The sequence below is a fragment of the Rattus rattus genome, chromosome 9 (assembly GCF_011064425.1).
Source record: "Rattus rattus isolate New Zealand chromosome 9, Rrattus_CSIRO_v1, whole genome shotgun sequence".
Lineage (NCBI taxonomy): Eukaryota > Metazoa > Chordata > Mammalia > Rodentia > Muridae > Rattus > Rattus rattus.
This window is the reverse complement of record NC_046162.1, coordinates 9064180-9081463: the sequence shown is the minus strand read 5'-3', so window position 1 is coordinate 9081463 and position 17284 is coordinate 9064180. Positions and strand designations below refer to the sequence as shown.

Sequence of the window (17284 nt, the reverse complement as noted above, 5' to 3'; positions counted from 1 at the left end):
GTAGTCTATAATATGCCAACCCCCCACCCCCGAAAAGGACAAAACTACTAGGCACACTGCATTCTGAGGTGAGGAGGGTAATCTGGGATTCTTCCCCAATCATTCAGAGAACATTATCATATCTATGGGTCCTCTACCCCTAAAAAATAAGAAATATAGATCAGCAAAAGAATATTGCTTAAAAGAAGCAAAGTCAATGCCATAAATGAAGAAAAGTTGTCAAACTAATTTTGTTAACATTAAATTCCTAATGTTCAGTTTTAAAACACAGGGAGCTTTAGTTTTAGGAACCATAAACAGATTCAGCATTAAAAAAATACAGTGAGTGTTTCACTCACATATTCCCTCTAGAAAAGACTTTTCATAGCATGCTTTCCTTTGGCAGTGCCAGGGATTGAGCCTAGAGCCTATGAATGCTAGGCCAAGGGCTCAGCTACTGAGCTCTACTTCATCCCTTCCTTAAGATACGTAAAAAGCAAAGCAAAAGAAAGATCCACTTCAGATGTGATCAGAGTATGGTGCCAAAAGCCTAAAGTCCTAGTGCTTGGGAGTCTAAGGAAGGAGGATGGCCAGTTCAGAGCCATCCTGAGCTACAAAGTGAATTTGACACCAGTCTGGGCTACACTCAAAACAACACATTCGAAAAATTACTTGGGTATGGTGACTCACATCTGGGCAGTCCTCTTGCCTCTACTTTCCAAGCTCTAAAATTGTTGTACCACCACCAAACTCACTGAAACATCATTTTTCTTTTCTGTTTTTCATCATGCTACATACTTCAAGTTAGCTGGCCTGTAAGTCTCTGTACAATTCTCCTGTCTCCATACCGATCTCATGCTGGTATTACAGAAGTATGTCAGGCTTCCTTGTGTGGGCCATCAGGTTCATGCAGCAAGTGCTTTTATGCAGTAAATCATTCTGCCAGCCCACAGTGCTGTACTACTTGTGTAATTAAAGAAAAAGCATATAAAGAGACCTTTTGTCAACTTGACACAAATAGCAGACAGAGAAATGAAACTATGTGCTTCAAATATTTAAAGAACAGGGGCTTCAGAGATGGATCAGAGTTAGAAGTACTTGTTACAAATGTGGGTTTAGTTTCCAGGACCCCACATCAGTTGGCCTACGAACACCTGCCCCAGCTCCCGGCAGCCACAGACTCCTGCACAAATGTAGCATGTCTTGACAGACTTGCATATGTCCGTAAAATGTGTTTTAAAAAAAAGTTTAACTGGGTTGGGGATTTAGCTCAGCGGTAGAGCGCTTGCCTAGGGAGTGCAAGGCTCTGGGTTCGGTCCCAGCTCCAAAAAAAAAAAAAAAAAAAAAAAAAAAAAAGTTTAAAAGGCACAGCATTGGGACTGAAGGCACAGCTGAGTGTGTACAGTCCTTGCTTAGCATGTATGAAGCCTTGAGTTTGAGCTCTAGCAATACAAATCAAAAACAAATCACATGATACAGTTTCTGATGGCTCAAGTGTAAAAAGTACTTGTTATTTGGGTTTAGTTCCTGACAGACATACTGAGATGTTTACAGTTGCCTATACACCAGTAACAGGGCATGTTACACCCTCTTCTGGTCATTGTGGCAACCTGCATAAATGTGGTACAGACACAGACAATGCAGACAAATACGCACGCACGCACACACCCAAGTAAAAAGAAATAGTCCCTCTACCTCTGGGACTGAGGAGATGGCTCAAAGGTAAAACACTTGTTAAACAAGTGTAAGGACTATAGTTTGGATGCCCCTTAGAAACCTACGTAAATGTCAGGTGGGATTAGTCATCCACTTGTAATTCCGGTCCTGGAAGGCAGAGACAGGGAACCTGCTCTAGGTTTGACTAAGAGACTCTTGATTCAATGAATGAGATGAAAGAATAATATTTGAGGATGACTCCTGACATCAACCCTGGGCCTCCATGAATATGTATGTACCTACTGACACATATATAAAAACATGCATACACACATACACATGAAAAAAATGAGAGGTGTTAAAAACAGCAACCACCTTTTTTTTACATTACCTGATTACAAAGGTACGGGCCCAGGCCAGGTCTAGCAGCAGCACTAAGATATATGATAGGCTTTTTGTTATATAACACGTTGAATCCATCCACTACAAAGTCTTCATAGCGAGAATGAATGGCAAGCCTACAGATCTTAGCAAGTCCTTCCCTCTCTTTCTCATGGAAATAAGCACATCCATTTTCGTACCTAGTAAGAGATCACGTATGTTAATGTACGCTTTTTTAATTTTTAAAAATATTTTATTTTACACCTTACACCAATTAGAATGGCTAAGATCAAAAACTCAGGTGCCAGCACATGTTGTCAATAATGTGGAGAAAGAGGAATATTCCTCCATTACTAGTGGGACTGCAAACTCGTACAACCACTCTGGAAAACAATCTGGAGGTTCCTCAGATATCTAGAAATAGATCTACCTGAAGACCCAGCTATATGACTCCTGGGCACATACCCATCATGCCACAGGGCACATGCTCTACTATGTTCATAGCGGCCTTATGTGTGATAGCCAGAAGCTGGAAACAATCCAGATGTCCCACAATGGAAGAATGGATACAAAAAAATGTGGTTCATTTACACAATGGAAATTTATTCAGCTATTAAGAACAAGGGAGGACATCATGAGTTTTGCAGGCAAATGGATGGAGGTAACTCAGACCCAAAAGGACATAAATGGTATACACTCACTAATAAGAGAATATTGGCCAAAAAAGTACAGAATGCCCAGGATGCAAACTATACAACTCAAGAAGGTTAACAAGCCGAAGGGCCCAAGAAAGGATGCTTCACTCTCACTAGGGAAGCAGAAGAAAGCAGGGCAGAGGGAGGGAGAGGGGGAGGGATCTGGGTAGGAGAGGAGAGAGGGAGGGGAAAGGGGGAACATGATCATGCATTATATGGGAAGGGGATAGGAGTGAAGTCCTAAAGGCCAGCAGAATGAACGGAAACAGGCAACAGAAACAGGGAGGTGGGAGGTGCGGTGACCCTTTAGAATGTACCAGAGACCTGAGAAGTGAGAGACTCTCAGGACTCAAAAGAGAGGGACCTTAGATGAAATGCCCAACAGTGGGGAGAAGGACATTGTAGAATCCACCTCCAGTAGAAAGGGCATCAAGTGGAAGGATGGGGTTACCATCCCACAGTCAAAAACTCTGATTCAGAATTGTTCCTGTCTAAAAGAACTGCAGGGTCAAGAATGGAGAAGAGACTGAGGGAAAGGCAGTCCAAGAGACCTGCACAACCTGGGATCCATCTCAAGGGGAGGCTCCAAGGACACTATTACTGATGCTATGAAATGCTTACAGACAGGAGCATATAGCATGGCTGCCCTACGAGAGGCACAACAAGCAGCTGACGAAGACAGACACAGATACTTACATTCAACCAATGAACTATGGTTGAATTAGGGAAACTGGAACAAGTTGGGAGGACGGCGACCCCACAGGAGGACCAGCAGTCTCAACGAACCTGGACCCCTGAGATCTCTCAGACACTGAGCCACCAACCAAGGAGCATACACCAGCTGATATGAGGCCCCAACACATACACTGCAGAGAACTCCCTGGTCTGGCCTCAGTGAGAAAAGAGGCATCTAATCTTCAAGAGACTGGAGGCCCAGAGAGTGGGAGGGCCTGGCGGGGTAGAGTGGGGTGGGGGTGGGTGGGAACATCCTCTTGGACACCAGGGCGGGGGCAGTTGGGGGGGGAAGATGGGATGAGGAACTGTTGGGAGGACGGATGGGAGGGAGATAATGACTGGACTGTAAAAAGAAAGATAAAAGACAATAAAAGAAAATATTTTATTTTTCATGCATGTATGTATGTATGTGTACCACATGTAAATAGTACCCAAAGAGGCCAGAAAAGTTATCAGATCCCCAGAACTGGAGTTACAGATAGTTATGAACAGCCATCTGGGTGCCAGGAATCAAACCTAGGTTTTCTAGAAAAGCAGTCAATGCTCTTAATTGATCAGTCACCTCCAGCTACATATTAATGTATTCCTATTTCTAGTTAGTTCTGATTTTTTTTCCAGTAGTAGAAAATCATGAAAACAATTCTTTTCTCATAGATACTACTCTTAGATCAGGCAGAAAAAAACGCAAAAGAGAAACCCCCTTCATTTTCAAGGGAGAGCTACTTATTGCTCAGGTACAAGTTACGAAGGAAAGAAGCAAAGACTCGCGTCCCTACCTAACTTTAGAAAATGCAGTGAGCAGAAACGATGGGAACAAAGACTAGAAGTCCAGACGTAAAAAACCTGAAGACAATGGCTCTTGACTGTGCCACACAAAGGCTAACACTCCAGGCTGACATGATTGTTAGGAATTTTAGCACTAAGACCTCAAAAATAAATGAAGCATTAATGCGTTCATTTCATCCTTGACTCAAAGAGCTAACTATGCTCTCCCCACTTACTACAGGATAATACCTAGGCATGGGAAGAGTGAGATCCATATGGAGCACCACAAAGCATTCCTCACAACCCACCTTTGATCTGATTTACCTTTATCAGGATTAAAAACCTGTAAGGGTAGCTTGGAAAGGTGGCTGATCAATTGAGAGCACTGGCTGTTCTTCCAGAGAAATCATGGCAGTACCCACATGGCAGCTTATCTGTAATTCTAGTTTCAGGGGATTTGACCTCCTCTTTTGGCTTCCTTGGGCACTGTACACACATGGTGCATATTCATACATGCAGTCAAAATACTCATTTATGTTTAAAAAAAAGGCAGAGCTGGGTGGGGTGTAGTGCTGCCTGCCTTTAGTCTCAGCACTTGGGAGAAGAGGCAGGCAGATCTCTGTGATTTGAGACCATCCTGACCTACCCATCACGTTCTAATAGCCAGGCTACACAGAGACCCTGTCACAAATAAGTAAATCTAAAATCCAACAAACAAACAAACACATCCCTCATAATGTCTTTACCATAAATAGATGGATCCTTAAAAGAAAAATCCTGCAACAAAGCCCAGTTCATAACATCCTTACCTGAAAATCCGGCATAGCCATAAGGTAGTGTCAGAAAGTATCCTGGTTGTAAGTTTTCTTAGCTTCTCTTTATCCAGAGTTGAAATATAGGCACCCAGACTATGACCCAACAAAGCCATGTGACCTTGTTCTCCAATATTCTGGATTCTGTTAATCAAAATTCATTAGAGTATTAAAAATTGATTACTGTCAAAGCATAGAAAGAGGGCGAGGATAAAACAGTGTTTCACAGAAATGTGGCAAACTGTCAATTTACTTCATGTCCTATAGAGAAATTCAGAAAATGTCCTCAAGATGCTAAAAGTTTGGGAAGAAAAATACTTTAGAATTTGAGTCCTAAAGGATAAATATCCTTCTCTTTACTGACAATGCAAACAGTTCTTAAGTTTTCTTAAAATACCATCCTGTGGAGCTACAGGAGAGCTGGGAAGATGGCGCCGAGGTTCAAGAGCTCAGCTACTCGGGAGAGAACCCAGTTCTGTTCCCAGCACCACATGGTGGGCCACAATCATCTGTAAGCTGCCTGAAGAGATCAGACACACACGTCTGACTTCTGCAGGCACCAGCATGCAAGTGGTGCACAGACATTTATGAAGGCAAAACACGCACAGCTAAAATAACGATGATGTGAGGCTGAACTTCAGAGGGTGATGGATCTCAGTTGTGGGTGCCAGCTTCCTTGGACATGCACACGTTCACACAGAATGTAGCATACGTTCACACAGAAACATACACATAAAGTCTTTTAAAAAGTCTTTATTAACCCTTTTTAAAAAAGGTTCTAAAGCTTGTACTTGAAACCTTGTCCATGTGAGGGAAGTACTTGTTCTGCCATTGAGCTATACCCCCAGGATCAAGTCTTTAAAAATATAAAAAGACATAATCTAGTTTGTAAGACAAATATTATACCTCCCACTCATCTATCACTCATCAGATATCCTTAAGTTTGCTAATATCATTGAAGCAAAGGTATGGGGAAAGTATCCTCACTCATGGTCTGTGAGCTAAGAACTGGATTACCTCCTAGGAACAATATTTGACTCTACTAAAATTACAAATACATACATGCACTATCTGGCCCAGCATCCTGCCTCTATGACTTGTACCCTTGTCCCCTGTGAGAAATGACATATGTTTAAAGTTATTGACTGCAGCAATGTTTATATCAGTAAAATAGGAACACAAAATAAAATTCTATTCATCTATTCAAAGTAAAATAAAGTTGCTCTTAACAAAGGGAAATCTCCTTGTGTGACATGCGATGAAGTTCAAGACCCACGAGGAGAAAGCCAGGGTGAATAGTATGTAAGTGCTGGAGGGGTGTGTATGGATGTTTTGCAGATAAAATACCTGTGGAAGAATAAACTGGTCATTGTCAATGGCCACAGGTAGGTTCTATGTTTCAGTACTGGGAATTAAAACTCAGGACACACATGTGCTACCAGAGCCTAGAAAACTATTTTCTTATCTTCTCAATTTTAGTCTGCTTTGCTTTTGTCTTGCTATGTAGACCTACACTAATTTCAAACTTGTGACCCCCTTGTTTCTGCCTCCAGAACATTAAGATTACAGATGTGTGCCCAGTTTACCTTTTGTCTTTTGAAAAAGGAAAATATATTACTGACAGCAAAATGAAGATATACTCATTGAAATATACTAGACAGATGAATAAATAAAAGGTTATTCACAGACAACTCAGGCTTTCGTTAATCAACTTTAACTGTAGTAATTCTTAGCAAGCTAAAGCAAAAATAGAAAAGTACATGGCAAATCAGTTCTTCCAGTGGCCCTTCATAAGACCTCATACTGTGAAAATGCCAAGGTCTATTTTAGTATATAAAAATATCAATGTAACTTTTAATGAAATTAATTACTCTTAATGAAATTTCTTTCTTGAGTAGCTCGTGAGAATGGAATCTAAAACAGACTTTCTTTTTTGTTTCATTTTGTTTTGTTTTTCAAGGCAGGGTTTCTCTCTGTAGCTTTAGCTGGCCTAGAGCTTGCTCTGTAGCCCAGGCTGGCCTAACCCACAGAGGTCCGAGTGCCTCTGCTCCCTGAGTCCTAGGATTAAAGGCGTGAGCCATCATAGCCCTGCCAAGAACAGACTTTCAAAGCAAGCGGCCAACATCCCTTCATTACCGGGTGCTCTGGGGCTCCTCGTCTTCGTCTCCATGCATCAGATTCTGAACTAACTGGAGGATGCTCACCATATCTTGCCCACTGCAGAACAAAAAGGGTTAGGTGGGTAGAAAGAACACATAGACCCCTCCCCTCCATTTCCCAACTCTTTCTCTCATTCAAACTAACTTGAAGGGTTTTTTCTTGTTTTGTTTTTCCTTTTTAAACATTTGGTAGCTTGCTTAGAAGACAAAATATTTAGAAACAGTTTACACATTTTTAAAAACCTTCAAATTATATAACTTATGATTCCTTTTTTTTTTTTTTAAGAAAAAAAGCAAACTCACTTTATTTTAAAGACAATGGTTGGCATACAGAAGGTATGCACCAGCATAAAGTAAAGGTTCGTGAAAAGCATTAAAATTCATTATAAATTAATTTATTAAGTAGGTATTTGGTATATGTGATGGTTTTATTAGATAGTACTCATATTTATTGCCAACCCCTCCCCCAAAGTGAAAACAAATCAGAAAAAAATCTCCTGACTTCAATTTACACTAAGTAATTTACTTCCCCAAACGTGTGTCTGTTCTGAGGCGTGACACGTGACACAGCTCGGCTGGTCACTCTCCATCAGTCATAATATGACAGGACACAGAGGCTAAAGTGGCTCATCATAACTTGTTTTATGTTAAAATGTACAGCTTTTTACTTTTTTCTCTGTGAAGTGACTGACTAAAAAGAGAACGAGATAAACACAAGAGTGCTGCCGGCTCCTGTTTTGTACAAGGTCGAGCCTAGCGTCACCAGTCCAGGGTACAAAGGCTACAAAAGGAAGCAACATAAACAGACACAAATAACTTTCCTGCTTTTTACATGCGGCGATGTGTAAGCTTGGTTTGAGCTATTCACAATCTGCTTTTCTATGTTTCCTTAAAAAGTAACTCCAATATTTTATAAAGATAGAAAAAAAAATCTACAGATGGAATGAAAATGTAAAGTTAGAGGCATTTCCATAAAATAGCAACTTTACACCAAATTCACTACTTTTTTTTAAATGCTGCCAAGTATTTGAACATATATGAAATGCTTCAAAACCTGACAGGTAAACAGAGATATATTACTTATGATTCTTTGACCCAAATTTATTTGATTTTTGAAAATATTTCCAATATTGCTCTAGCCATATTTCTATAGTAGATCATTTCATTCTTGAAGGAGAGAATTTTTAATAAGGTATGTTTTAAGAGCCAGTCTTTGTAAGAATGTTAGAAGGTTATAAAACCAACAAAATTCTAATGACACAGGTATATCTACCCTATTTTCTTCCTGGGGAGTCTTGTCCAATTGAACCAACAGCTTTAAACATGTAATTTATTTCCAACTCTTATCCAAGTTGGAAAATTTGAGATTTGCTTAGAGGATAAATAAATAGGCTGACTGACTTTATACAACATATGCTGTTAACTGTTCATTATATGAGATGGAAACAGAAGGAAAATGTCACTGACTAAAACAGTATGAAATGCAAGGCAATTTGTGCTACATAAAATGTAAAAATACTCTATTAATAAGAAAATTAGTGGCTAGTAGTGGTGGCACACACCTTTTAATCCCAGCACTCAGGAAGCAGAGACAGGTGGAGTTCGAGGCCAGCCTGGTCTACAGCCAGAGGTATACAGAGAAACCCTGTCTTAAAGAAACAAACAAAACCTGATAAAAATCTTCTCTTAAAAAGAAGCAGTGGGGCTGGAGAGATGGCTCAGTGGTTAAAGAGCACCCAACTGCTCTTCCAGAGGTCATGAGTTCAATTCCCAGCAACCACATGGTGGCTCACAACCATCTGTAAGGAGATCCGATGCCCTCTTCTGGTGTATCTGAAGACAGCTACAGTGTACTTATATATAATAAATAAATAAATCTTTAAAAAAAACAAAAACAAAAACAAAAACAATAATAACAAAACCACCACATAACTTATTTAAAAAAAAAAAAAAAAAAAGAAGCAGTGGAGGAATATAGTAGGGAGTTGTAGAGAGCTTGTCTAGCATGTATGAATGCTAAATTCAATCTCTAGGACCACAAAAATAGTAGTAAAAAAAAAAATAAAAGAAACACTAAAACAATGGTCCATACTCTTCTCTGAAAAGGTGCTAACCTGCAAACAAAATGTTCTGATCCTTATAATTCCAAGAGATAAGGGCAGGGAAAAAGCTGAAGCAACTTTGCTACTATCCTTGTGATCTTGAGTTAGAGATCCAAAGTGCCAGAGCCCATGCGTATAGTACAGGGTGGAGATAATTCGTGCCTGTAAAGCACTTATGGCTTCATATGGTAGCCATTAGTGTGATGAAGTATAAACACTCCTGACCAGCACTAAAATGTTTTTAATGTGCTGCCATTCTGAAAATTTCAGATGTTCTTGGGAGATCTAGATACTTTTGTGTAATTAAGAGAATTAAGTTCTTGTCCTTTCACATCTGGAACAGGAGACAGATCTGCTTCCTGTTCTGAGTGGTTGGAAAGTACTACAGGCTTAAAAACAGCAGGATTCATGCTACAAGCAGGAAGGACTAAAACCATTAGTACCTGGGTGTGTTAGGCATGATATTTACTGTATGGTGTGATACTTCCTCAATGCTTTTCTTATACAACTTCTATTCAGGTCAAAGGACAATTTAAAGGAATTATACTATTGACCTAAATGCAGTTTCCTGGTCATAAAAGAAAAACTGTTTGCCTCAAGGAAGTTGAGCTACAACTTTAATTGTAGACTTACTAACATTCTGTGAAAATGACGGCTAGCTATTTCTTTTTCACTACTAACTGATAATTTGCTTTAGCTTCAAACAAATTAATCATCCCAGCAATGATTAAAGCTGACATTTTTCTTTTATTTACTATATTTTTTTAACTTTTTTTTTTTTTTTTTTTTGGGAGATGTAATCTTAGTTGTCTTGGAACTCACTATGTTGACAAGGCTGGCTTTCAGCTCATGAGTTCTGTCTGCCTCTGTCTCCTGGGTGCTAGGATTAAATGCATACACCACTGTGCCCTACTCATTGACTATATTATAAACATTATAAACTGTACTGAACTAAAATATTTCTTACAATAAAACTCAGTCTACAAGAGAGATTACAGGTTTCAAGAATGAACCATTTTGCTATCCCAGTTTTGCTCATGGGTTATAGTTCTGGAAGGGGGACCAGGTATGGTAGAACATGCCTGTTAATCTAGTACTCAGAAGAATGAGGTCAGACAAGCGCAGGCTAACAAAAAAAGTTCTGGGAGAGCTAATAGGCTCCCCATTATCACCAACCAGCCAATTAACTTGGTACTCATTCAAGGCAAACTTTTAAGGAAATAATGGTAAAGTTTTGGGCTAAGAAAAATGTGTATTCTAACTAAGGTATTTGTTCTCCCTGGTACCTACCTGCCTTGGAGTGGTCCTGGAATATCCTCAGGCACTGGTTTCTTTCCATTTTCTTCCTCTATTCTTCTGGTTATAAGGAAAGAAAAAGTGGACTGTATGTTTTAACCAATCAAGTTTGTAACATATGAACATGTGACTTTACCTAGAACATTCAGTGACTTATGGAAGATTTCAAACCCGTTTATTTCATTTCCCTAGACCTCAAATATTCTTAAGAGTTTCAGGAAAAGAATATTAAAAAAAAAAAAAAAAAACACTTCAAACAATGGCTTCATCAGTTGGTTCCCTATGTGACTGAACCTACACTAAAATGTATTTAAATATTCAAATCAACATATTCCATAAACAACTGGCAGAACTGAAAGGTCCTTCCCAAAATTTCAAGTACTTTCATTGCAAAGCACCTTCTGCCCAATATCTAGCTTTAAAGCCAGCAAAAACTGACATTCTAGAGATAGGAGGCACCTAAAACAGGAAGAACCAAGAACCACCAGATTCAAAACTGGCTGGATCCACTCATTAGGGTGGCCATGCTCATGCTCACCTCGGGCTGTTCTCCAGCATCCGCATCGCCTCTTTCAAGTTTTTTCCCATTTCAGCTAATGTAGGGTCTGCTATCTAAAACAATCAAAATAGGGTAAAATTTTAACATTCCTGTATTGCCATTTTTTATTTATTCCAAAAATATAATATTTCTTTGTACCCTAGAACTCATGCCTCGACCTCTTAAGTACTGGGATTACAAGCCTAAGCTACCAAGTCTGACTTGGTCTTTTTACCTGTTACATAATTCATTCAGAAAAATCAAATGCAAGGCAACTTCCCTTGGATTTACTATAAAAAGCATAGATTTACTGTAACATACAACAGTATAGCATACAAAGTAAAATCTCCCAGCCTTAACCTTTAGCAGAACCTATTTTCATCTTACATACACCTCTGCAGTTTGCTGTTGCCAACTTTACAGTATAACCCCAGCCAACATGACTGCTTCATTCTTCTGGTGGTTACACCTTATTCTATCCCACATATAATTTACTTAACATGTATGGAAACTACAGCAAAACAATCTGCCCATAAGCCCAGAGATGATGGCTCTGTCTGGAGAAAGAGGTCTAAGTGGTGGCCTCTAGAACAGCAAGTGTGATGAGGGAGCATTTCTGCTTGTCCCTGTCTGCTCCCTTTCGACTGTAGTGCCATATGTGTACATTAATCTCCCTCCAAAAAAAACCAAAGTAGTCTTAATTCTTAAAAAGTTTACAGTTATTAATATACCTTTCATGGCAGTTAAATTTTTTAAATTAAAATTCAGCTACATCATGTCACCACTCCCTCCAATTCCCCCCTCGGTCCCCCCGCAACTTCTCCTTAGCTCCCTTAAATTCAAGCCTCCTTTTCTTTACTTATTATTGCTATATACACACACATATTCAAATAAATATAAAAATTTCACCTGCTGCTCTCTTTGCTCCTCTCTTTGCTCTCTTGCTCTTCCTCTCTTCCCCTCTTCCCCTTTGTCCCTTCTCTCCCCATTCCCCTCCCAAATTCTCTCCACGTGCTCATGGCTGGCCTTTACTCTCTTCTACCTTTCTTCTCTCATTAAACCTCTCCATGTGGAAAAAAAATTTCACCTGCTGAGCCCACGATGATGATGGCCGTTTGTGTGTGTGTGTGTGTGTGTGTGTGTGTGTGTGTGTGTGTGTGTGTGTGTGTGTGTGTGTGTGTGTGTGTCTGTGGCCAGAGTCCAGAATAGGGAAACAGATTCCTAGAGGTAGTATTAAAGGTAATTGTGAGACATTTAATGTGGGTATGGGGCACTGAACTCAGGTCCTTTCTATAGTCCCAAATTATTAATTCATGTAGAATTAAAACACACAAAAGGGCCTTGTGAGATGGCTCAGCAGTTAAAGTACTTTTTACCAAGGCTGGTGACCTAAATTTGATCTCTAACCCACATGATGTCAGAAAAGAACCTAAGACACACATACATGGTCATGTATGGACACGGGCACATGGACACACGGGCACACGGACACACGGGCACACGGACACACGGACGCACAGACACGCGCGCGCGCGCGCACACACACACACACACACACACACACACACACGCACGCACGCATGGGCGGTCCGCATAATGAGTAAAACAAACCCACACATTTCTCTTTCTTCTTAATCTCCATAATTTTTAGAGAAGTCACATCTTCTACAGCCAGCCTGTAGAACTATCTGTCACAGTTAGTACCCCTACATTGCCTCAACTTTATCAAGAAGTTCTACTTAGTTTACCAATATCAGAAACAAGAAATGTTAAATTTTAGATAAGACCTTAGGAATCTAGTTCAGAGTTCTTGTAAGCCTTATAACAAATGGGAAGGAGGCCAGGTGTATGAGCGATCCCAGGTCTTGATAAGCTAAAATGGAGGATTTCCTCAAGACTGAGGCCAGCTTGAGCTATAAAGTGGGCTACTGTCTTAAACAAACAACTAGCTGGTCTGAAGAGATGGCTCAGTAGATAATACATTTGTTTGGCAAGTGTGAAGCCCCAAGTGTGAATTCCCAGAACCCATTAAAGGCCACACATAGATAGTTGTGGATCTGTAATCCACTTCCTACAGCAAGATAGGAGGTAGAAAAAGGAGAATACACAGAAGTTCACAGACCAGCAAGCCTAGCAGATGTGGCAACAAACAAATAATGGATCTTGTCTCAAACAAGACCAACACCTGAGTTGTCCTCTGTCTGATCTTACATGTACACACCTGTACTCACACACACACGAATGCATGAACACACATCTCTATCTCACACACACACACACCCCCCCCAAACCAACCGACCAATCTCCCAAGAACTGTAGGAAGATCTACATAAAATTGAGGCTCCCTGTGCCTTGACCCCATTGAGTAGATCAGCTTTGGTTTACACAAAGGATCTTAAGTCAAGTTTCATTCATAACATTCTCATTAAAAGTAAAAATGTATATCATGAAAATATCTGATTCTAGCTTAACATTTTAGAGATGAAAGAATTAAGTCTTGGAAATGTGATTTCCTGATGATCAAAGGGCTTATAAAAAACATGTGCTAGAAAACCCTGAGTTTGTTATTTCCCTTTCTGGCCTCTATTATACAGAGTTTCTAAAAAGGTTTACAAAGTAATCCTGTAGCCATATCTGCTTTATTTATTTACTTTTCTTTCGTCTCTCCTTTTTGAGATAGGATCTCATTATGTAGCCACGGCTAGCCTGGAACTTTCTAGGTTTCCAGGTTGGTCTCAAACTCAGAGATCTGTTTGCCTCTACCTCTGAGTGCTGGGATTAAGCTATCCAGGTTATCTATTCCTGATGATTAAATATAATTGAAAATATTTTCAAGGGGTTGGGGATTTGGTTCAGTGGTAGAGCGCTTGCCTAGGAGGCGCAAGGTCCTGGGTTCGGTCCCCAGCCCCGAAAAAAAAAAAAAAAAAAAAAAAAAAGAAAATATTTTCAAGCATATGTTTTAAGCAAAATCCACAACCTTAATAGAACTATGAAACAGAATAGATTTAAAATGGTCTCCATGCTCTGATTATGAGTAGGAAATGGAAAAGATAATAGTCAAGAGAGTTTATCCTAATTCCTAAGTCTCCCGTTTTGAGACTTATCATCACCCTCTTGTCGCTCAATGAAAAGATAACCATTTTGCTTGCTCATTCACATCTTTATGCTTCAAACACTTGCCTGGTTTGAATTTCTTAGTATCTTTAAATTACAAGTCAAGATTTCTTTTTTAAAAATATGGTATTTATGTGTATGCACACATATGTGTACATGTATGGCTGGATACCTGTAGAGGCCTGAGGAAGATGGCACACAGGTCTCCCTCTTTTCTTTCTTTTCTTTTTTTTTTTTTTTTTCAAGTTCCTGGAACTGGAATTATAGGCAGTTGTGAGTTGCCTGATAATATTCTGGAAAACAAGCTCTAGAGAGCAATAAGTGCTTTTAACCGATGAACTATCTCTTCTTTCTAGGTCCACAATTCAAGATTTCTATGGAACATTTTGGATAAAACCACTTTTATACCCCTCTAATAATGTCTTCTTGTTTTGTTTTGAGATGGGGTCTCTCTATATATCCCAGGCTGGCCTAAAACCTTCTATATAAGCCAGACTGGGTTTAAACTTGCTATGATTTTTCTCTTCTCCCTTCTCATGCTGGGATTATAGGCATGTGCTATATGTCACTACTTTTTTCTAAACCTAAAGTCTGGGCACAATGGACAAAAACGAAGATAGAATTTATGGAGATAATGGGATAAAACTGATTGAACTGAGGCCATTCTGACATTCAGCCACTAGTCTTCATGATTCCTCACATCCTTCATTGAGAACTAATTTCACAGATGCTCCTTCCAGTGCAGATATGATTTCCCTAGCCATATCATGAGCTGCCTATAGGCAGGGATGCAGATTCCTACTAATTCCTGTTGTCCTTATTCAATCAAGGGCTCAGCGTATGACTTTCAGCACTGGACATCAGCCTCCTTTCTCTCTATAAAGCACAGCATAATTTTTTTTTCTTATAGAATTGAAACAATTTCTTTTTTTTTTTTTTGGCTAAACAGTAAACAAAAAAACCATAATCAATGAGATGGCTCAGGCTCAAAGGGTAAAGGTACTTGTTGCCAAGTCTGGCAGCCTGAGTTCAAGCTCAGGGATCCACATGGTGGAAGAAGAGTATCAACCCCTAAGCCATCCTCTAACTTCACACATACACCATAGCACATACCTCCCTTTCTTTTATTTGTCTGTCTGTCTGTCTGTATGTATGTATGTATGTATGTATGTATCATCCATCTATCTATCTATCTATCTATCTATCTATCTATCTATCTATCTATCTATCGAGGCAGAGTCTTGTGACACTCAGACTGGCCCTGAATTATGTAGCTGATAAGGACCTGAACTTTTGTGTGTGTGTGTGCACTGGTGTCTATGTGTAAGAGTGTAGGAAAGGCAACAAGTTAACACAAAGTGTCTTCCACTGTTACCTTTTGAGTAAGATGAATCTAGAGTTCACCAATAGGTTAGAATGACTAGCCAGACTAGACTGAATCCTAACTCAGGTCCTTACATTTGCATGATAGGTACTTTACTGACTGAACCTTCTCCTTGAACTTTAGCATGTGACCTTGAGCTTCTAATCCTCTACTTGCCAAGTGTTGGAATCACAGTCATGTGCTACCATGCCTGATTGTATATTTATTGAGTCCCTTAAAACTAAAAACCATGCGAAAACAAATTTCTATGAAGAGCAGCCATTATTTTCTTATTTCTGTTTCATATGTTGTCTCCGTCATAGTGTTTAAGCTACATGATTACACTAAAGCAAAGCCAGAACCATACACAAAACCTATATGAATAAAGAAGTGAAACCATGTGTGGCACTGAATAATCCTTTGGGAAGTAAAGGTAGGAGGATCAAGTGTTCAAGAACCAATCTTAACTATACATGGATTTCAAGTCAGCCTGGTGTATGAAACCTCCAACTCAAAACACAACATAAAAGAATGCAATTGAATTGGATTTGCCTGAAACCCCATCGCTTAAGAGACTGAGGCAAAACTGAACTGTTAGCAATTTAAGGCCATGGTTTGATCCTCAGCACTGCAGAAACTGGGTAAAGTAGCATATAGCTGTGAATTTGGTACTTGAGATAAAATAAAGGTAGTAGGAAAAAAGTTTAAAGCCATCCTCAGCTATACAATGAGTTTCAGGCCAGTCTGAAATCCATCAGATCCTGTTCAAACAAACAACAAACCACCACCACCACCACCACCACCAACAACAACAACAACAACAACAAGCCCAAAACAACTCAGAAATTGTGCAAAAAAAAGCCTATTTTTAGTACATAGAAGGGATCTATTTTATGATAGAAGGGAGGAAACAGAAGTGAACTATTTTATGATATTAAGGATAAAACAGTATTTTCTATGTCTTATTCTTTGGAAAAAGGTCATAATTCCATTGTGCTTTAACACCAATCACAGGGGCTGCCAAAGAATAAGCAAGATGATCTTTAATAATTACTGAGTTGCTTAAAATCATCAGGCATCATGCTATATAAAGTGGCTACTTTACACACATTACCTACTACTTAACATTTTAAAGTGTTATTATTACTCTAGAACCAATGCTCTCTTAACTATGAAGCAATATTGCTTATCAATATCATAAGACTATGAAATAACTCACATTCTGAGAAAGGGCCATACTCCAAAATCATATAGCTAAAGTTTACTTTTAATGTTTTTTGGGGGGAGAGGAGCAGGGAGGATTTCTCTACATAGTCCTACCTGTCCTGGAACTTACTATGCAGTCCAAGCTGGCCTCAAACTCACAAAGATCTTCCAGCCTCTGCTTCCTGAGTACCGAGATTAAAGGTGTATGCCATGCCTCATTCATGATCATCTTTTTAATTACGGTTTTCACTCAGAAAAAAGTATCAATGACTCTCCATTCGTGGAAAATTTCCATTGTACAATGTTACAACTAGATGACAAGTCTTTTTAGTTAAGAACAAAGAAAACAGAGCCAGTGAGAGGGTTCATAAGGTAAAAAGCATTTGCCAGAACTCAAGGCAAGTGATCCATTTTAAGAGTATTAATAATTAATCTAGGATGGAAGGTGTAGTCTGGGACGGTCCTAGGGAAACCAGGATCTAG

At 39.4% G+C, this 17284-nt stretch overlaps 1 protein-coding gene across 1 annotated transcript in view; it reads right to left on the bottom strand.

Annotated features, from left to right (window-relative positions):
* Pdxdc1 (pyridoxal dependent decarboxylase domain containing 1) overlaps window positions 1-17284 on the bottom strand; it is an 80931-nt gene that overhangs the window by 54504 nt on the left and 9143 nt on the right. Inside the window, exons 2-6 of the mRNA XM_032912810.1 lie at window positions 11119-11192; window positions 10575-10640; window positions 7160-7240; window positions 5021-5167; window positions 2027-2216 (exon numbers count right to left, since the gene is read on the bottom strand). Coding sequence (XP_032768701.1) covers window positions 2027-2216; window positions 5021-5167; window positions 7160-7240; window positions 10575-10640; window positions 11119-11192 — 558 coding nt within the window. The remainder of the gene's footprint in view (window positions 1-2026; window positions 2217-5020; window positions 5168-7159; window positions 7241-10574; window positions 10641-11118; window positions 11193-17284) is intronic.